The 22780-nt window shown below is 39.2% G+C and overlaps 1 protein-coding gene across 2 annotated transcripts in view; it reads left to right on the top strand.

Annotated features, from left to right (window-relative positions):
- SDCCAG8 (SHH signaling and ciliogenesis regulator SDCCAG8) overlaps nt 1-22780 on the top strand; it is a 111534-nt gene that overhangs the window by 8740 nt on the left and 80014 nt on the right. For both annotated transcript variants that reach the window (XM_054162320.1, XM_054162321.1), the window contains exons 5-11: nt 139-279; nt 2450-2508; nt 6456-6644; nt 8645-8783; nt 16214-16366; nt 18792-18926; nt 20919-21035. In XM_054162320.1, coding sequence (XP_054018295.1) covers nt 139-279; nt 2450-2508; nt 6456-6644; nt 8645-8783; nt 16214-16366; nt 18792-18926; nt 20919-21035 — 933 coding nt within the window. The remainder of the gene's footprint in view (nt 1-138; nt 280-2449; nt 2509-6455; nt 6645-8644; nt 8784-16213; nt 16367-18791; nt 18927-20918; nt 21036-22780) is intronic.

A 22780-nucleotide genomic window follows, 5' to 3' on the forward strand; every position in this document is an offset into this window, starting at 1 on the left:
AGGTTGCTGCCCTAAGTAACTTCTTTATTGATTCTTATATTCTAATAAAAATTATAACATTCAGTACATGTATAATTAACATCTGTTTTAAAACACTCTACATAATTGTAACTGAAGCATTAATATTTTTTGTTTTAGGCAAATACTCAGAACTCCTGGCCTTCAGGTGATAATGATTGTAGCTTTCCTCAGCCTATCACCTCATCACCAACAGATAATAAAGGTCAGGCTTTTTATACAGCAGCTGTTAGAGAGACAGAAAAATGGCGTGGCGAACTGGTTGGTATAAACTCTTTACAGTGTCATACTTTGCAAAACCTTTCAGTTGTTGTTGCAGTTTGAATATTTTGTAACAGACAAACAAGAGTTGGTTTTCTGAACCTTGATCTGAGGTCAGATTTTATTCTCTTAAACCTCATCTTCTCATTGCAACCAAATCAATCATAGAATGCTAGAGGTTGAAAGGGACCTCCAGAGATCAAGCCCAACTTCCTGGTAAAGCAGGACCACTTAGAGCAGGTCACACAGGAATGCATCTAGGCAAGTTTTGAAGATTTCCAATGAATGAGACTCCATAACCTCTCTGGGCAGCCTGTTCCCGTGCGCTGTCACTGTCACAATAAAAAAGCTTTTTCTCAGATTGAGATGGAATTTCCTGTGACTGAGTTTACATCCATTACCCCTCATCCTGTCACTGGCATCACTGAAAACAGACTGGCTCCATCCTCCTGACAACCACCCTTCAGATATTTGTAGATATTGATAAGGTCCCCTCTCAGCCTTCTCCAGACTGAATAGCCCCAGGTATCTCAGTTGTGTTTTGTAAGAGAGATGTTCTAGTCCCTTAATCATCCCCATAGCCCTCTGTTGAACTCTCTCCAGTAGTTCCCTGCCCCTCCTGAACTGGGGAGTCCAGAACTGTAGATGGTATTCCATATGTGGTCTAACTAGGGCTGAGTAGAGGGGAAGGAGAACTTCCCTCTACCTGCTGGACAGAGTCTTCTTAATGCACCCATATATAATTTGCCTTCTTGGCCACCAGGGCACATTGCTGTTGATGAGGACTGCAAGGTCCTTCTCTGTGGAGCTCTCTCCAGCAGGTTGACTCCTAACCTGTACTGGTGCATGAGGTTATTCCTTCCCAGGTGCAGGACTCTACACTTATCCTTGTTGAGCTTCATTAAGTTTGTCTTTACCCAGCTGTTCAGTCTGTCCAGGTGTTGCTGAATGGCAGCAAAGCCTTCTGGCATGTCAGCCACTCCTTCCAGTTTGTATTATTCGGTTATACATGGGTGACAGGTTGTATCTGTAGATGCTGATGTTCCAGAGATAAGTCTCATTTTAACAATGTCTCATCAGTGATGGCTTCACTGTGCTTTGGAGATTGTTAGCAGTAACACAGTGCACAAGCAGGTAGGAACTAGCTGGTGTAATTTCATTAGCCTTATGGGCAAACTGCGCTGCAATGAGTCTTTCTGTTCCTAGAACAGCATAGGCTCCGTAAGGTACAAAACCAGCTTTCTGCAGTCTCTATTCTTTCAGGTGAATTACACATTTTGTGCTTGTAGAGATAACAGAGGGGGGTTAGTGATTCAGAGATGATATAGTCTCTATTGTCTCTGTATTTTTAATTTGGGAAGATGCTCTTGATTTTTTTGTTTGTTTATTTTTGTCTTTCAATGAATAGAGTGGCATTGCAGCCTTTGGGAAAAACATGGTTAACTGAAAGTTCTGATGGTTTTTATCCTTGTGTGTATATGTTCTGTAAAATCTAAAGGATACTTGTATTCAATATAATTATATGTACTTATGTTTTTTCTCAGTTAAATGATGCACAAATCCAAGGTTAATATATTTAGGTATCACTGAAGAGGCATTCAGCTCTAGCACCTGCAGATGTTTGAAAGCTCATTTTTATGTTAATTTCATTTTTGTATCATCTGCCATATTTAAAGCAAGAGAAACATTGATTGTGGCTTTTGTCAGCTAAATTTCTGGTGCTTCTGCTTGTTTATCACCACTGTATTTAACATTAGTGTGGTTGATTTATATACCTAGTTGTCCAACAGGTAATAAAAATAAATAGCCTGTCTACTTGAAATTCTGTAGAATTTCTCATTTATTTCTGCTGACCTGTGGGAGAGTAAGAGCAAACTAGACATGAGATTATCAATGATTTTGTGTAAATCATTGTATGGGGCGGAATTTGGTGCTGAAGCAATTTACCATAGGAGGATCTGGAAAGATGTATAGAAATAAGCAATTGTGAGAGTTGCTCATTTTGTAGGCTTTAGCCAGTGTGACGTGTTCAGATTTCTCTGATGCCTATTATATCAACATGTTTATATCTTTGGGGAAGAGCACGAATGTGGCAAATGTCTAGATTTATTTGTAAAGACAATTATTACAAAGAAAGCAGGACAATTCTTTTCTGTCATCTTTTCTAAAGGAGAAACTTCTTTATCAAGAAAAAGTCAATATCCATGATGCTCAAATACAGTCTCTAAGGTAAAGTGAAATGTTTGTTATTTTCATTAGTTACTCTTAATTATCACTTTAACAATATGAACTACTGTTTAAGTTCAATGTAAAAACATCTGAATATTGTATTTTTTGAGAGTGTCCTTGAAAACTGGTTTTATGTAACATATTATCAAATACAAATATAGCAAAATTGAGTGTAGTATAGTTGAATGCTAATATTTAGCAACATTAGTGATATATAAGCTTTATAAATTCAGTTGAACTATTGAATTTATGGAAGTTACAACTTGATATAAAATGTCTTTATCCATTTTACCCCTTTGCTTCATAGAAACATGTCTGTTAAGGTACACCAATCTAAAAAAATAATAGTTAACTCCTATGAGCTCTTCCATTATTAGCTTTCTTCTAATAGTTTATATCAGATTTTACAAATCTTCAGCATCAAATGAGTTTAGGCCCCATGGCAATGTTGGAACAGAACAACATAGTTGTAAAGCATGCCGGCAATGTTTCCAGTCACGTGACCTGCATATCTTTGAACAAAAATGTTGAAAATAAGTCTTCATGTACTTATCCAAATATTGAAAGGTTTAAATTTGCCCTCTTCAGTGGTGAAAAGCCAATTGTGCTAGTGAAAGTAAGGGAGGATCTTAAAATTCAACTATGTAGTTGTTATTGTGTTCTCCCCTTGGCTTGGAGAGTGTAACAGTTTAGCGCAAGGGCTGAACTGCCTGCTCCCCCCAACACATAAGTGGGGGGAACCTGAGTAGCATACAAATTTCAGGGCTGAGATAGAGGTAAGAGCTTAATGTAACATGAGATCTCATAAGCACAATGCATAATTACCTTAGCTAATAATCTAATACTACATTACATGGTTACCTTAGTGTAGCTTATTTGCAGAAGCGTAGTGAAATACAAGGGGGAAAAAAACCCTGCACAGAACCCAAAACCAAACCCAGCAGCTACTGCCTCTCACTCTTTCCGCCACCATGCCTGCAGAAAAAAGACCACACCCCATGAACCCAGAACCAATAACCGGAACTGCAGTCTGAATTTGAAACCCCACAATACTTTGCTCCAGTTAGCAGTTTTGTTTTTGAATCTGGCATAACTGCAGCATGGCATGAATATCAGTAGTGGGTTCCAATCAATCCATGATGTTCTCTACCCCTTATTCTATACCGCCTGCATCATGCCCACCAGCAATCAACATGAAACAATAGACTTCATACATCATAGACATACTGTCCAGTCTCACTCAAAGTGAGATTGCTCTGCAATACACCGAAGACTGCTCACTGCAGATGCTCTGGAGCTCCACTCTGTTCCAGTACAGTCTGGATCAGTCAAGTCTAAATAGTGGGGTGGTTTTCCACCCCTGGGGTGTGTTGAGTCCAGTGACTCTTTCCACCCTTCCAAGTGAAAGCAAACTGTGGCTTCTGTTCTGGTGCCTAGCCTCTGGCACATATAAGAGTGGAGATCCCTCTGACACACCAGAAATACAGATGGGTAGGCGGGTTCATCTTCTTCAACCTCCCAAGCCATTGGTTTCATATAGTCCAATAAATCCAGTTGTCCCTCTCCTGCATCTCTTGGGAGGCAGGGCTCCTCTAATTCTGACTAGAATCACCTGCATGTTGTGAAGATGCTCTGTGAGTCCTTTCAGAGGAATCAGAAGCAGTATCAGCTTGTCTACCCTTTCTTGGGTGATTTTTCCACTGGAAATGGGGGCGGTATACTTTGGGGAAGACTTCCACTGTAATTCACATAATCATGAAGCTAGGACTGCAGTGGATTTTCTGTCCCACTTCCTCATGTGCTTCCCATGGCCATGCAGGTAAAACCACAGGATATGCTGGGGTGTGTACCTCCCAGATTCTCTCCCACAGACAGGGGAGCATGTGTTTCTCATGACTGAAACACAGGCCTGGACAGAGGATGAGACATTTTCTCCCTCTTGTACTGCTGAGGCCTTCTGTTTGCTTCATCCACTGTTCTTTGTCATCTTCCAAACCCAGAGATAAGAGCAAGCAGCCCTGGCTCTTTCTCTTGTTCCCCAGTTTTATTTTTCACAGGACAAATTGCTTTCTGCTTCTTTTTCCCTTCACTAATACAAGCACGTAAAATATGACAGCACATTGGCCCCCAGAAAGGAAATACAATATGCCACAGAAAAAGAAGGAGGAAAAAAAACAACTTACATAAAATTCTCTTAACAAGCTACAAGCCGTAACTGAGTCCTCTTCTGATTTATTTCAACCCTTTTGTCTCCTGCCAAAATCTGACTGTGGTAATTAAGATGACGGCTTTTTGTGCCATGAGTCGGGCACTGAAAAGGAATGTCACAAATTAGCTCAAGGGCTAAACTGCCTGCTCCCCCAACACAAAAGTCAGGGGAAGAGTAACACACCAAAACTGAGGGCTGAGATAAAGAGATGAGTTTAATGTAACATAAGATCACATAAACATAATGCATAATTACCTTAGCTAATAATACAATACGTGATTATCTTAGCTTAGCCTATTTGCAGAAGAAACACGGGGGGAAAAAACCACCAGCTACCCAACTCCCACTCTTTCCACCACCATGTCTGCAATAAAAAAGACCATCCCCCAAGAACCTGGAACCCAGCAGCAGCAACCAAAACAGGAAGTCTCCCATCTTGCAATCTGAACTTTAAGCCCCATAATACTTTGCTTCAGTTAGCGCTTTCATTTTTAAAGCTGGCATGACTGCAGCATGGTATGAATAACAGCAGCAGGTTCATCTCAATCCGTGACAGAGCCTTATACTCAGAAGTAAATATTGGAACCTGAAAAATCTCTGCAAATTGCTGAAAGTACAGTATTTGGCCTCTCTATTTTCCTTAAGGGACAGGATTTTTCAAACTCGAGTTCTGCAAGGTATTTGAGTGTTCATTAGACTTCAATTACGGTGAGCAATGATGCCACTTTCCATGGGACTATCCTTGTTTTTAAGTGTGAATTTATGTAGGATTTGCTGATTTCTGCCCAAGATTTCCTAACAATAGGTCTGTTGCACCATGGCTGTGTAAGGATGTGTGCAAACTAAATTCCATTCAGGTTATAGTGGATTATATTTTAATAGGCTAGCTACTAAAATTGGAAAACGTGCACAGATTTCCCAGATGGAAATAAGCGTGCATGCAGTGTACATATTATGCGCACAGTAAATCCAATGCAACCAGAATGTGTCAGACTTACTACGTGTGTGCTGCCCAGATGGCCTGCATAACAAACCAAAAGCTTTGGATTCATTGCACAATTTGTCAAATTGATCCATATATGCACAGTGTGTGTTTGTCTGGAACTTCCTGATGTCAGCATTCCTGTTGCTTCTACTCTCCCTGGCCTGACAGATGCTTGGAAATTCTGGAGTAAATTCTTCAGAGCACCTGGTAAAAATTCCAGAGACAAGTAAAAAGCTTACCCTGTTCTTCTGGGGATGTGATTGAGCTCAAGTTTGTGTGTGCTGGTGGATCAGAGTGTATGTGCTGAACACGTCTGGATTTTGCCTAGGGAGCATAAGGGGTTTAATACTGTAACTTTACAGTTAATTTAAGAGTAGAGAAGAAACATCAACTAAGGAAGAACAACAGGAAAAAGATAGGATAATGAAATATTTATTAATTGTTTAGTGCTAGTGAGTCTTTGTTCAGACAATATGTAAGCCTACAATTTTTAGCTAATTTTTTTTTTTTGGTAACATCGCTATTTTACTACAGAAAGGAGGAAGAAAACAGTACAGTTTTGGTTGAGCACTTCAACTATTATTTCTATGTTAAAGTCTTCCTTTGCTTAATGAAATTTGGAAAATAACGTTCATTACAGGAATTGTCACAGTTCACTTTAGATTACATCTGCAATTATGTATTGCATATAAGTGTAATTTGTAGAAACATATGACTGCACAAAGAATATTTTTTCTTATTTCTTCTTTCTAGAAAAAACCTTTTAGAATATCAGAAGACATGCAAAGATTTGGAAGGAAAGCTGAGCCAACAGAAGTCACTTTCTTCAGCCACAAATTCTAGATGCGTTGGTGGTCTTTGTCTGAAATGTGCACAACATGAGGCAGTTCTTTCACAGACTCATTCTAATGTTCACATTCAGACCATCGAGAGGGTAACAAAGTAGGTTTGGGAAGTGTTTACTTTCTCATTCAAAGTACAGTTCCTCACATTAAACCATGTAAGTCTCAGTGTGCTGGGTTGCATTCATAGGTAGATGTGCACTTGGGAAGCATTAGACTCTCAGCTTGAAGTTGTTATAATGTGAAATTCAATAGCAGAGTACAAGTGTAGGTCACAACCACTTTGATATCCATCTACTTCAGCTGTGAAAGGATGTTAGTCGTCATCTTGTAATTATGGTATCTTTGTCCAAATAATCACTGTTGGTTGTCTGTTTCCCGCACTTTTTGTACAGGTGGAGCCTTTACTCTCTCAGAAGAAATATTATGGAAGTCAGTGTATTTTGATTATTTCCTGCAAAAGTGCCTTAACTGTAGTTGAAAATTTTTCTGGCTCCACTTGCTTCTCCCTAAATTTTGGGAAACCTCCTCCCCATGCCTTGAATTTGCTTTGTAGGTTAGATGTTTGGAGTGGGATGCATTGCTTCTTTCCCTAGCTACAGTAAGGGGCAAAAAGCTGTATAGGCTGAATATATGTAATTCAGAAATGCTAGTGGCATTAAAATGTGTTTTGGTTTTTTTTCTTAAGAAATTCTGCTCTTCAATCACCCTCAAAATCCCTTCCTTTCTACTTGCTAGTAATAATAAGATACTGCAGCTTTCTCCAAGTTTGTTAAATGTACATCTGTTGTCAGGTATCTGAAGTTTTCTAGGATTTCTGAAGTTTCAGAAGTTTCAGAATGAGCATGCTGGAGATGATTTTGTCAGTCAATTAGAAGTGAGAAAACTGGAGGGATGTAATGCATATACTTTGTCAAATTGATTATGTCTACATATTAGATGGCCATTTTCATGAGTTATATATTTTCCTGTTGTCAAGTTCAAGAATTTTCTAGGAAAGGTCTCTGTTGTTGAAAAGTTATTTCAAAGTTACTTGTCACAGACACTGTAAAATAAGAGCAAGCTACGAATCAGTACATTTGTACCTCATACTATAGTGCAGTTTGAGAGAAAAGATTTCAGTTGACCTATTTATCTTTTTAAAACCATTATTTCGGTTTGCAATTTAATCAATTCTGAATGTTACATCTTCCTATCATGCAATCTATAAACAAGGATTTTCAAAGAGACTTGTGCAAATCTTGTTGAAATGACATTTCAAAGTAGGACTTAGTTCTCTGACAAATACAACTGTGTTACTATTCCACACAACATGAAGGGGGGGAGGGAAAAAACAGAAAGCAAAATAAAAAGCCCCAAACACAACAGTTTTCAGCCAAAATCTTTAGTTGGACCTAAACTGCAGATAATCATACCCTTAATGTAAAAGCTTTCAATATATCAAAATAATGAAAAAGTGAAGTATTACAGTTCTTACTGTGCTTCATTAATTCATATAGATTTCAGTTTCATAGTTAAAAGATTCAGAGGGGATATAGAATCCAGAAGTGTTTGCATAATTCAGGTCCAGTTTGCAGCAAAGTGCCATTGATTTTTCATTTTATATACTTTGAATTACTTATTGAATTTAACTCCTTTCAATTTTTCCTCCCTTCCTTTTAATGACAGTGTAATCTCATATTGCTTCTATCTTTGTTGTTCCTTTTTTCCAGAAACAGGCCTATTTTGTGTTGCGGGTTTTTGTTTGGTTTGTGTGTGTGTGGGGTGTTTGTATATTTTTGTTGGGTTTTCTGTTAGTTTTGCTTTTATGATGGGTCCCCATTTTGTAATGCCAACAGAATGTTACTCTGCATCAGTATATTTATGATCTGAACTCTGCTCTCATTACTGGCAGTCTCACTAATGGTCCATCCTTGTGAACTGAAGGAGTGGTGATCAAGCAAATGGTATTTTTATTGTCTGCTAAGTGAGCAGTATGCTGTCTTTCAATCCTACACCATGCTGGTTTTAGTTTCACTTCACTCATCACCCTGAAGTCTTTTATTTGTTTTCTCTTAAGAAAGGATACAGAATAAATATTTGGCTTTTCTTTATACACAGAGAAAGAGATGAATTGATGGATGCACTTGTTTCATTGAGACAAAACATGAAAGAGATGCAGCAAAGAGAATCTAGTGCTTGTGAGCAAGTTAAACAGGCTGTGCAAATGGCAGAAGAGGCCAGTTTAGAAAAAACAAAGGTAAATTCATCAAGAAACCAGAGCTTTTAAGTATTCAGATTTACTGCAAATGTTAATTATTTTTCCTGCTCATGAGAGAATGCACACGTAAGACCTCTATCACATGTTGATACAATGTGGTAGGGTCAACAAGATTGCACTGTGTGACTGTTCACGGGATCACAGGGTGTTAGAGATTAGAAGGGACCTCCGGAGATCATCTAGTTCAAGCCCCCTGCCAGAGCAGGACCATAGAATTTAGTGCAGGTTGCACAGAAATGCATCCAGATGGTTCTTGAAAGTCCAAAACTGTATGCAATATTCCAGGTGTGGTCTTACCAGGGCATAGTAGGGAGGTGGACTTTATTTTGTAACCAGTTTCTAATCCATCTCACTGTCTGATCTTCTATCCCACACTTCCTGAGCTTGCTCCCGAGGATGTCATGGGAGACAATGTCAAAAGTCTTACTAAGGTCAAGGTAGACTATATCCACTGGTCTCCCTGCATCTACCCATTCAGTTACAACATCGTAGAATGCTATCAGATTAGTCAAGCATGATTTCCCCTTGGTAAATCCATGCTGACTACTCCTGATCATCCTCTTCTCTTCCAAGTGCCTAGAGATGACCACCAGAATGATCTGCTCCATTGTTATTCTGGAGATGGAGGTGACACTGACTGGTCTCTAGTTTCCTGGAACCTCTTTCTTGCTCTTTCTGAAGACTGGAGTGACATTGGCTTTCCTCCAGTCCTCAAGCACCTCTCTGTTTGCCAGGATTTTGCGAAAATGATGGAGAGTGGTGGAGTGACGACAGCAGGCAGCTCTCTCAATACTCTTGGGTGCATCTCATCAGGGTCCATGGACTTGTGAATATTCTGTTTCTGTAACTGATCCCTAACCCAGTCTTCATTGCTAGTGGAGAGTCTTCCCTCCTCCAGTCTTCTCCTTCATCCAGGGTCTGGAATTCATAGGGGAGTTCAGTCTTAGAAGTAAAGAATGAAGCCAAGAAGCCATTCAGCAACTCTGCCTTCTCTTCATCCCCGGTTTTCAGGGCTGCCTCGTTGTTCAGCTGTCTTTGAGCAATAACATGTACTCAACACCTACATTTTTAAAATCTCAGGGCTGTAGGGTGTGTTGCATTCTTAGACCATCATATAAATTCTGATGTAGTTTCATGGCTAGGTGATAGAAATTTCAGAGGCATTTGTAGGAGGATAATTCTCATGTCACATTTCTGAGCTACTCTGGAAAGAATTAAAATGCTTACAAACAACTCTTGCCTTGGATAGCTGTAGTGCAAGAACCAATTAGTTAACAGAACTCTTTGAAGGTGAGAAGTCCTGTCCATTGATACCTACAGTCCTGTCCATTGCTATCTAATTAAATGATGATAAAACTAGTTTTGATCTAATGCTTGCATTAGCCCTGGTTAGTATATATGCTTATCTGATACTGACCTAAATTATTTCCTTGATATTTAGTGACATCTGCTGTATTATTAGTGAATTACAATGGAAATGAGATTTGTTTGGGTTCTGGTTGGTTTGGTTTTGTGTTTTTTGGTTGTTTTTTTTTAATGAAATGCTATTGTTTTTAATCATGGACAAGATAGATGTAATTGTTCTATCAAACAAACAGAACACTTAATCATCCAGTGTTGTAAAAAGAGTGTGTGTGTAGGGCCTTTAACTATAAACTAGTGGGGAAATAATGAAAGTTGGAAATCCTATGTACTTGTTAAATTTATCTTCAGAATATTAGAGCTCCTTGGGTTTACTGAAGAAGAGAGAGAAATAATCTTTTTGAGCTCAGTGTTCATCTGTCTCATCCTGTCCCTGGGGAGTTAAATGGTACAATTATTTATTTATTACCTGGAGGGGGAGAGGTGAGTTCTACAATTGTCTGATAGGCATGGCCTTCACTTAGTGCTATTTGAAACTGTGCAAAATATTTTTCCTCCTCTATCACATAAAAGTGAAGTTACCTGATCTTCCACTTTCATTTGATCTTTAAAATCCTTATAAATTCTTATTCAGTGTAGCTCATATCATAAATGGGGCCTAAGAACCAAATTTTGTACGACAAATTAGTAGGACTTAAAATGGGTCTTCATACCTATACTCTTTCTGCTACTATGTAGCAGCTGCATAGGGTCTCCATTGGCGACTCTTGTCACTGCATCAAGGAAATAGAATAGAATTAACCAAATGTAAAGTGCTGTCTGTTTTTATACAAGACTAAATAGTACGTCTGGTTTTTCCATGCTCAAAAACTGTTCTGATATGAAGGAACAGGAAGAAATCTTTTACTTATGCTGCATTGATTTAGCATTTTTGCATGTACTAGTATTTCTCTCATAAGTACAAGCCATCCTTTATTTTCCCAGTCCTATTCTGCTCTTAAGGTGAAGTACTTTTTTTATTTGAAATTATCATGGAATTTAAAAGAACAGTCCACATAAGAAAAGTGAGGAATTAGCACATTATACTTCCAAATGCTATAATTACAATTTCATCACCTTATTGACAGAAAGTCTAATCTTGGGTGCCTATCATTTTTTCATGTTTAGTTAGGAGGTGATCTGGTAGTTAAAATTCCATAGTTGAAGCAAATTTAGGAATGCATTTTCAACATAAATGTCATGGAAGTACAACTGTTAGAACTGCTCATTATGTAATCAAACAGTGGACCTCTTCAAAATACGTGGTTTTTCTTGCAACTTACTTCTTGCCACAGTTGTGGTATTTTACAAGTCTACCAAACTATAGCAGTCATATGCAGACAATTGTTTGCTGCTGATACTTTCCTACAGAAAGACAGAAACAGAGGGATTCCATCACCAAGGTAGACTTGTGGTAGGAAAGAGACCCTGAGGAAGGTTCCACAAAATTGGCACAAACCTAATGGAGGCTCTTTAAGCATTCTCTGAAAATTACAGTTTAATTTACGTCCCTCGTGAACAGCCCAACATCATGAGATTGGATTTGAGCAAAAGAGAAATAGGCACTTAAAAAAAAGCTATTGGGTGATAAAGTAGGCTTCCTCTAAGGTCATTGCTGAATATCAGTGAAATGATTAAATGAAATCTAGTTTACTCTTAGACTAGCAAGCTGCTTTTAGGGTGCTGTGAATACTTCAATTTACTTGTAAGAGTTGTGTATTTCTGATTTAAACTGACACAACACTGAAACTGCATCCCTTTGACAGGAGCACATCATCAAAAGTTGATGAGATTTTGGGTTTTCCCTCTCTCTTTTTTCACAAGATTGTCTACTGTGCTTCTTGCATATTAACTTAGATTTCTTCTCTTTTGATAGAAATCACAGCTGTATTTTAGCACTTGAAATTATGCAGGATATTTATGAGTTTTGAGGAGAATTGAGCTTCTTTATTTGCCAAACCTGAAACTAAAACCCCAAAATTGTTTCTTTGTATATTTACTCCTGCCAGGTTTCTTAGCCTTCTGCACTCAGTAATTCTGTGATTCTACTTATTCTTTCCCTGAAGTGAATGTTAGAGGTTGGAAGGGACCTTCAGAGATCATTGAGTCCAACCCCCATGCTAAAAGCAGGATCACCTAGGGTAGTCTCCACAGGCATGTATCCAGGTGGGTTTTTGAAGGTCTCCAGAGAAGAAGACTCCACAGCCTCCCTGGGCAGCCTGTTGCAGTGCTCCGTCACCCTCACTGTAAAGAAGTTTCTCTTCATGTTGAGGTGAAACCTCCTGTGTTCAAGTTTGTATCCATTGTTCCTTGTCTTATTACTGTGCACCACCAAAAAGAGATTGGCCCCTTCCACTTGACACTTATCCCTCAGATATATATAGGCATTGATGAGATCCCCTCTCAGTCTTCTCAAGACTGAACAGCCCCAGGTCTCTCAGTCTCTTTCATAGGGGAGATGCTCAAGTCCCCCAGTCATCCTTGTGGCTCTCCCTTGGACTCTCTCTAGCAGATCCCTGTCTCTTGAATTGGGGAGCCCACAGGCCTCCAAGTTGACTCTCTGCCACTGATGAAGACCCTCTGAACTCTGTTGTCAAGCCAGTTTTCAACCACCTCACTGACCAACTCTGTGCCACATTTCTTGAGCTTTGCTTTGAGGATGTTCTGGGAGACAGTATCAAAAGCCTTACTGAAGTCAAGGTATATGACATGCACAGCTCTTCCCTCATCTACCCATTTTGTCATGGTTTCATAGAAGGCTATCAGATTAGTCAAGCAAGATCTCCCCTTGGTAAATCCATGTTGACTACTCCTGATGATCCTCTTTTCTTCCATGTGGTTAGAGATGACTTCCAGAATGAGCTGTTACATCACCTTTCCAGGGATGGAGGTGAGGCTGACTGGTCTGTACTTGCCTGGGTCTTCTTTCTTGCCTTTTTTGAAGATTGGAGTGACAGGCTTTTTTCCAGTTGTCAGGCACTGCTCCTTTTCTCCATGACTTCAGAAATGTTGGAGAGGCTCAACAACAGTATCAGCCAGCTCTCTCAGAACTCATGGATGCACCCTATTGAGGCCTATGGATTTGTTTGTCTTTAGTTGGTATAAGAGATCTCTAACCCAGTCCTGACTGACCAGCAGAGTGTCCTCCTCCCTCCAGTTCTGTTCCCTTGCTTCCATAGACTGTGGTTCCTGGGGGCCAGTCCTAGGAGTAAAGACTGAGGCAAAGAAGGCATTCAGCAACTCTGCCATCTCTGCATCCTCTGTTACCACATCTCCCATATCATTCAGTAGTGGGCCCACCTTTTCCCTGCTCTTCTTTTTGTCATTGATGTATTTGAAATAGCTGCTTATGTTTTCTTTCACCTCCCTGGCAAGACTTAATTCCAAGAGTACCTTGGCCTTTCTTGTTGCATGTCTGCATTCTCTGGCAATATTTGTATAATCCTTCCAATTGACCAGATCTTTTTTCCACACATTGTAAACCTCATTTTTCTTCTTGAGTTCTTCCAGGAGTTCTTCGCTACTTACCCATGCAGGTCTTCTGCCTCCCTTACTTGATTTTTTTTTTTCCAATGGAATACATTTTTCTTGAGCATGGAGTAGGTAATGTTTGAATATTAACCAGCTCTCTTGGGCCCCCCTCCCTTCTAGAGCCCTAGCCCACTGGATACTTCTAAATAGAGTTTTGAAGAGGGCAGATTTAGCCCTCTTAAAATCCAGGGTTGAAATTTCACTTATCACCCTACTTCTTTGTCTAGTGATATCAAACTCTAACATGTTGTGGTCACTACAGCCAAGGTTACCCCCAACCTTATCATCTACAACAAATCCTTCCTTGTTTGTTAATACAAGACCCAGCATCGCACTTCTCCTCTTTGGTTTTTCAACTGCCTGCAGGAGAAGGTTGTCATCAACCTTTTGGAACCTGCAGGAACCTTTTGGACTGTTTATGCTTGGCTGTATGGTCTTCCTAACTAATATCGGAGTGATTGAAGTCACCCAGGGCACTTGATCTTCAGGCTACCTCCAGCTGCCTGTAGGAGGCCTCATGGACAGCTTCTTCCTAATTTGGTGGGCTGTAGTAAATGCCCACAACCATATCATTCATGTTTGTATGTCCCTTCACTCTTACCCATAAGCTTTCAATGCTTTCATCATCTCCCTGGGTTAAACTTAATGCATTCTAGATGCTTGCTCGCATAGAGAGTAACTCCACCACTTCACCTTGTCAGTCTGTCCTTCCTGAAAACTAGTTAGTTGTCTGTAACCACATTGCAGTTGTGTGAGCTGTCCCACCACATCTCTGTAATCACATCGAGATCATAGCCCCGTGACTGCACTCAGATCTCTAGTTCATCTTGCTTATTTCCCATGTGTTGATATACAGACACTTCAGAGACTTAGCAGAGGAGCATCTGTTACCATTGTGGGTATCACATAATCCACCATTCCCTACAGCCCCTGGGATAGCAGTGGAGCTGGTACCCCACCTCACAAATGTCTAAGGCTTGTATTCAGTGAGCCTGTTTTTTTTCCTCATCCTCCTTTGAAATTAGTTTAGACCTATCAACCAGCCTTGCTAGTTCTGGCTACAGGAGCCTTCTTCCTCTTTGAGACAAGCATTTCCTATCTATAGTTAGCAGGCCTGGGGTCTTGTAGAGTAGCCTGTGATGAAAGAACCCAAAATCCTGCTGTTGGCACAAGTCCCATACCCAGGCATTAATCTGCTGGATTTTCATGTTCATGCCCTTATCAGGCACAGCTAATGGTGGGACAGAAGCAAATGCTACTTGTGTTCCTGACCCCTTTGCTATTCGTCCCAGGGCTCTGAAGTCTTCATTCCTCTGAAACTTCTTGTTGAGATTTTATCATTGTCTACTTGGAAAACCATCAATGGGTAGTATTCAGTTGGATGGATTAGGATAGGAAGTTTTCTCACTACATAATTAACTCTGGCCCCAGGGAAGCAACATAATTCCCTAAGGAGTGGATTGGGTCTGCATATAGGACTCTCAACACCCTTCAGAAATGAGTTCCCAATGACAAGCACCCATCTTTTCTTCTTAACAGCAGATGTTTAGATAGTAGGCTTGCTCCCTCCTAGCCTGTCTGATGTAAACTAGACAAGGTCTCACAGCTGCTGTTGGTTGGTTTCCCTTGCAGAATGTTGCTTTTGGTGAAAACAGGTTCACCAAAAACAGCAAATCTATTCTTCAGAGTCGCCTGAGGGGGTTCAGTGGCTCTCGGGGTGCCACACCTGCCACAGTTGGGAAGATTTTTTCTCCACTGATCTCCAGCTTCTGAGTCATCCTGTTTAGGAAGCTGCCAAGAGGGTAGGGAGTTCTCAGTGTCCTGATTTCTGCATGGCTGATGGGACTGTGTGAGGGATGGCAGAGTCTGATTCCACCAGCCAGCTCCCTCTTGCACTCCCTAATAGTCCACAACTTTTCAACTTCCTCCTTCAGCTCAGCCACTAGGCTGAGCAGGTCATTTACCTGCTCACAGTGGACACAGGTGTAGTTCTTGCAGTCTGCCATGGAAAGCAAGAGACTCTAGCACTCCCTACATCCAGGAAGTACACATTATTTGTTTGTGTAGCTGAAGGAAAAATAAATGGCCAGTAACCACAGTGATTGCAAGAAGTCAGATACTGGAGGCTAATTCTAGGAATTTTAAATGCAAGGCAAATAATTATCTTGGGTTTTGAACAGCTACTTATTTGGAAATGAAAGTGCTTTCATCTTGCTATGACTCCTGAAAGCAATTAGATTTCCAAGTTACAGTATGGCATGTGTATACATAACAAACATATACATCTGTTCTCAATTTGAAGGTCCTATTCTAGATAGTAACACAGTAGAACATGTATGACTGTCATAATGATGTGAAAAAACCTACATGACATCCTTTCTAATAGCAAATTGGTTTCTCTGAAGGCATTAAATAAATACTGTGATTATTTGAAATTGTGGGTTTCTTCCACTTAAAAAAAAATACATGTTTTCTAGGCTGTAGTCCAGTGTGAGCATCTGAAAAGTGAGCTGGTACGGCAGAAGTGTCGTTTTGAAAAGGAGTTAGCTGCCCAGATAAGTAAGAGGGCTGATGAAAGAGAAGCCCTGCAGGAAGAAATGAAGAAGGAAAGGGACAACTTGGCAGCAATGGTATGAGTTGAGATTTTTCTTTTCTATTTGTGTGTTACACTAAGTGTGTCATCCTTTTTAAACTCCTTGTCTTCCATTTTGTTTCAATTTTGGATTTGAGAGCTCAACGGTTTGGTTTTGCTATTGCTTTAATGCAGTGGTAGATAAGTGGCCCTTCGAGTCTGAATAACTGGTTGTGCTACCACGGTATCACCAAAGTTGGAAGAGATCTCAAAGATCATCAAGTTCAACCTGTCACCACAGACCTCGTGACTGGACCATGGCATCCCCTCTTGAACACCTCCAGGGATGGTGACTCCACCACCTCCCTGGGCAGCACATTCCAATGCCTGACAACTCTCTCGGTGAAGAACGTTCTCCTCACCTCGAGCCCAAACTTCCCGTGGCACAGCTTGAGACTGTGTCCTCTTGTTCTGGTGCTGGTTGCTTGAGAGAAGACCAACTCCCTCCTGGCTACAACCACCCTTCAGGTAGTTGTAGACAGCAATGAGGTCTCACCTGAGCCTCCTCCAGGCTAAACCATCCCAGCTCCCTCAGCCTCTCCTCATAGGGCTTGTGCTTAAGGCCTATGTCACTAGGTACATAGTAAGTTGTTGATGTTGCACACTTACTTTAGTTTGCAATATTGTCTAATGCATTTTGTCAAAGTAGGAAAAGGTTAAGCTTGTACCTGGCTTCTCCTCTCTTCTCCCAGCCAACCAGCACCAGAACAAGAGGACACAGTCTCAAACTGCACCAGGGGAGGTTTAGGCTGGAGGTTAGGAAGAAGTTCTACACAGAGAGTGATTGCCCATTGGAATGGGCTGCCCAGGGAGGTGGTGGAGTCACCATCGCTGGAGGTGTTCAGGAGGAGACTTGATAGGGTGCTTGGCTGCATGGTTTAGTTGATTAGGTGGGTTGGATGATAGCTTGAACGTGATGATCTCGAAGGTCTTTTCCAACCTGGTCTGGTCTATTCTATTCTACATTTAGGTTGACAAGTCAAACACTTAAAAGCTAGAACATGTGAAATGTAGGATTTTTTGCTGTTTTGAGCCTATGTAGAGAGATATATATATACACACACACGTATTAATGTGCCATTATTGTAGTTGCATTCTAGTATGGTGTTTTTCAGAGTGCTCTTGTCATAGGTTTAATTTCCCTATCTGAAAAAACATATTGGAATCTCTTCTCACGTACTGATAGATTCTGTCTCGGAGACTTTATATATCTCATCATTTTTACCATGGCCATTACAACAGAACCTTGATAACTTTGTTTTAGACTTCTAGCTGCTAGTGTAATTTAAGTGAAAAACTAGGATGGTTTTCTGCCCAATGGAACTTAGAGAGGAAAGCTCATGCCAACAGTAGTAAGCCTGTGAGATATGACAAAGGAGACACTTATAATGTGAAGAAGAGTAGAGAGAGAATGACTTCAAGAATGCTTTATGATGTGCAGCCTCTTCTAGTGGAGGTTTGGAAATAATACAGTGAATTTCTCATCCGATTATAAGCTTTTTCATAGGATCTTAGAATTGTTTTGATTGGAAGAGATCTTTCAGATCAAGTCCATTCGTTAACACTGCCAAGTCAACATTTGTCAAAAATTTTCTAAATTTTGGGGGTCTTTTTAGAAATAAGCCATACAGTTGGAAAAATGTGGAGAGCACAGACCGAACAGGATGAACTTTAACTGTTTCAAAAGGAGCAAGCTCCTTAGTAGTGTTGCTTGTGAAAGTCTGGAAAGGAAGTAACAGGAAAGCAAGATGATGTGCTTGTATTTATGGTATGATGAGGTGAGGGAATAATGTTCTGAAGCTGCTACAGCAAGACAAAGCCCTTAACTCTAGTTCCAGATATTAAAATAGGAATTAAGCACACTGGTAAGGGATAAGGGATATTTAAGTAAATAAGCTGTTTTAAGTGATCATCAGAAATCTGTTGCCAGGGAAACTGAAAAAAAATAACCTTACACTGGAGACAGTGGGACATCAGTAAGCAATGCCTTGTTTGAATCCTTGCTATCTAATGGAACTTACCTCTCTTATGCATCTAGTTGTGAAGCTATACATTTGCTTTAGAGCAGAGTATGCACTCCAAAATACAGACTCTTAGACAAGTGTTTTATACTGTTGTTTTTTTTAGGGGGGGGGGGGGAGGAGAGTAGAATAATTCACTCCATGTCATCATGTTATTTAGTATTCCATCACCCAATGAGCTGTGTTTTACTGGAACTGATTCCCACTTTGTAGGAATAGTTGTAATAGTTTTAAAAAATATTATGTACCAATTAAACAATATCACACATGTTTACATTTTTACTATACTTTTAGTGCTCTCTGTTTTGGCTGCATACATTAGCTTTCATGAGAAAGATCCACAATATTTAGATTGGTGGTTGCTCAAATTGTGTTGTTACAGTGCTCTTGGACTTTCTGCAGGTGACAGCTATGTCTGAGAATGTGGCCATGCTGGAGGCTCAGTTAGAGAGAATTACAAGGGAAAAGAACTCTCTGGCCAACCAGTTGGAGGAATCACAACATCAGCTTGTATGTCATGAAATGGAGATGAATAAGGTGGGCGCATTTATAAATGAGTATTGTATTTGTTTTTCCTTAGCATTGCAACCTGGAAGATGAGAAATTTTTTCTTACTTTGTTTTCTTCTCTATTAGTAAAGAATATTTAGCCTGTACTCAGTTTGACTCATTATCATACCAATGGGTGTCAACTTGAAAACTTCAAATAATTAGGCAAAGGTCTACATTCAGGCACTATGGCCTTCAAAATCTGCTTTGAAGTTGAGTGTTTGTTACTTTAGCTTTACTTCATCAGTTTTGGCCAAAACAACAACTCCCTCCTTCAGCTGTTTGGCAGGCCAGCTTGGCAGATCTTCATTTAACTTAAACATCTCTTGTTTGTAAATGATCTTGGTGCCAAAGTGCATTAAATGACCTTGTATTCCTGTCCCATGGTAAGCTAGGCAGTTATCTCATGCAGGTGAATAGTCTATGCTGTGTTTTTATTGCGCTGTCCTGAGAGATGGGAGAACTGCATTTGTTGTCCCTGTTCTGAATTGGCAAGTCTCAAACATACTGGAGAAACATCCAACCAGTGAGCTGTCAGGACTCTCTACACCATCCTGACCTTTCTCATTGGCCATGTAAGTGAAACTTACATCTGCTTGTGATTCTGACTCCTTGTTTCCAAACTTGGTTTGCCATCACTAAAACCAGTGGAGAGGGACATTTTTTCCTTCATCTGTATTTTTTTTTCTGTGTGCATTAGAAGTTGGGGGGAGGGTGTAGTCTGGAGGGAGAATCCCTTTTTCTTCGTTCTGAACTATGAGGAAACTGAAAAATCCATTATTTAGGACAGCACCATCTGCTTGATTCTTCTACGTTACTCACTTTGTGTGATGTGTGGGGGTGCTGAAGGCAAAGATGGCTGTAATTTTGTATTTTTATTTCTTTTGCTTGGAGGAAATGACAGCGCACTTCGCTACATCCTGCTCTTAAAGGAAAGGGGGTAAAATGACCGTTTTTGGCAATTTATGTGGTTGCATCTTGGGAGTTCTTAGTTGCATATGATATTTCAATATTAGAAAAATAATGCTTTAGAGCTTCACCCATTCTTCAGAGTGTTTCTTACCTTTCATTATTTGCAACAGGGCTAAATTCACAAGCTCTCCTTTGGATTTATAAGTGACATTGTTTTTTAACGTTACGACAGTTTGTTTTGTTTTGTCCTGAGTTAACTTTGATTGCAGTATGTTTATTTACTTTTACCCTACTGGTTTTTGAGGGATTGGTATGGTTTGTTGTTTTGTTTCTCTTTTTTTCCCCTAAGTCATCCCCAGACTCTCAGAAGTTGAGTTGTCTTCGGGTGAAAAGGAATGAAGGGGTAACATAAGAACATCCCAACAGTAGACAAGAATTTTTGCCTTTGTGGAAGTGATACTAGATTTCTTTAAAAGAAATTTTGATCTATTTCTCCTGGACCATTCATATATTTGAATTGGGCCTTTTTTTCTTTTTTTTTCTTAAACGTTTATCTTCAATTTGTGGCAAGTCTACAGTGCTCTCATTTAACTCTGAAAATAATTTTATTAATATCTAAACATTTTCTTTCTTAACAGTGAAAAATTGGCTGGGTAAACTATGCCCTTATATGGGAGTGTTATAGATTCTTTAGTTCTAGGTTTTGAAAATGTTAACATAGACTTCCTTGGGATTTTATAGAGAAAGGGAGGAGAGTACGAAACCAGCAACTGTAGTTTAACTGTATTTAGTAGCATGTATATTAACAACATAAATATTTATACTTAGCAAAGTCTTGATCCAAATATATTGAATCTAGAAGGCACTGAATATTTCAAAGTTAATGACTATACAGAGAATTCAGATCCACTTTTTATCTAAAAACATTTGCCATATGTAGTCTTAAAATATCTGTAAATTAAAATATGCTGTATTTCAGTCACCTCTAGAGGGCACCAAAAGATCTAATTGCAAACCCAAGGCTATGGATTCTTCAAGCTACAGATCATGTTGTCTGTAAATCTAACAGGTGTGTGGAGAAATGCGCTATCAGTTGAATCAAACCAAAATGAAGAAGGATGAGGCAGAAAAGGAGCTCAGAGAGTACAGAACAAAAACTATAAGGGAGCTTGAAATTAAGGACCAGGTAAGAGATAATGCTGCTATGACTTTGCAGTTATTAGAATCCTAAGTAGAGTTATTTCAGAAGCTGGAATGATTCATTTTTCTGATACTGGTCATATCTTACTGTTAAATAATTTCTAAATTAATGGCAACAAGCAAGCTGTTACTGTTAAATAAATAAGTATTGTTTTTTTTATTCTTCTTTTCAGCCCTGTTATGTTTGGTTTTACATAATAGTCATCCCATGCTTTTATATACTCTATCATATGTATTCATACAATGTACTTAAATTGTATGTACTGTATACATGCGTTTTTACACCTTTTCTCACAAATAAATCCACATGTAATTGCATATACCTGCAGCCTGACCGAACATTAAAGACTCTTAAGTATAACCTAACGATACCAAAAATCTAAATCATGTATTTTCCAGTTTCTTTAAAGATACAAGGTTAAGAAATGCTGGGTATCATACAAAAGTGGGATTTTTGGAAAAACCAAACCAGAACAACAACAACCCCCTCCCACTCCCCCACCCCTCCCCCCCCCCAAAAACACCCCACAACACAAAACAACAAACAAACAAAAAACCCCAAGCAAAAAAACCCAGAACCTTCTAGAAAAAACAGGTATATAAAAATTCTACTAGATTATCTAAACCCGTGTTTTATAATTATACAAAACCCAATATATGCCTTACAAGTAAGCTATGAGGAAACACATCCCATGCAGTAAGAAAGGTTGTTAGATTGTTAGAATAACCTGTGACACTCTTGGCAAACAGCTTGAATGGGTGTAATCTGTACCTTTTGAAGTTTTTGGGTTGGGTTTTCTTTTTTTTTTTTGAGTTTATATCTGTTTTTCTCCACATATTAAAACTTCCATTTATTCCTTACTATGCTGTGAATTGCACGAGTGGATGACTTCTGAATGCACAGATGTATGAGATGCATATTGGGATAATATTTTTTATATGCCTTTTGTTATTAGAGCAGCTTGTCCAACAGTTCTTAAATCATTCTTTTTCTTGTAAATAAGTGAACAAATTGGTCCCTGTGTAAGAATATATGTGGGGGAAAATGCACTATTTCTAAACCTGTTTTTATTTACCAGTTCCCCAAAATCTTCATGTAGGGCAATAAGTGTATTACAAGCTTATACAAGCTTAGGCTGTGGAAGCAAGATTAATTGAAATTATAATTAGAAGATATGTAAAATCCAGAATAGAGGGTTATTAGTTAAAGCAACTCTTCCATATGTGTAGAAAATCATAGGACACAGAAAATTAGCGGCCTTAAAGCACTTTGTTTTCAGGGTTGGCTTTTTTTTTTTCTTCTTTTTTTTTTTATTCCTGCATCCTTTAGGCCTAAGGACACTTTGAAAAACAAAAAACAGGCTTGTCGTCTGTGTCTTGACAGATATCACAGATAAAAGAGTTGGCATAATCTTGGCATACAAATAAAACAGGATGTGTTTAATAAGATATTTGAAGGAGTATCTTGGATTTTAAATCCTGTTCTCCAACTTGCTTCAGGATTGCCTTTTCAACATTGTAAAATCTAACAAAGTATTTTAACCTCATATTGACATACTGGCATTTTTTTCAGTGTAGGAATACCTGAATCTGGTGTTTTATAGTTTCACATAATTAAAATTAAGTTGTGGGAGGGGGAGTTCTGATCAGCAAAGATTATTAAAGTAATTCAGTAATTATGTGAAGGCATTACATTGTTCAAATATGATTGCTGGTTCCTTGAAAGGAAAA

This window comes from Dryobates pubescens, chromosome 6 (genome assembly GCF_014839835.1).
Source record: "Dryobates pubescens isolate bDryPub1 chromosome 6, bDryPub1.pri, whole genome shotgun sequence".
Classification (NCBI taxonomy): domain Eukaryota; kingdom Metazoa; phylum Chordata; class Aves; order Piciformes; family Picidae; genus Dryobates; species Dryobates pubescens.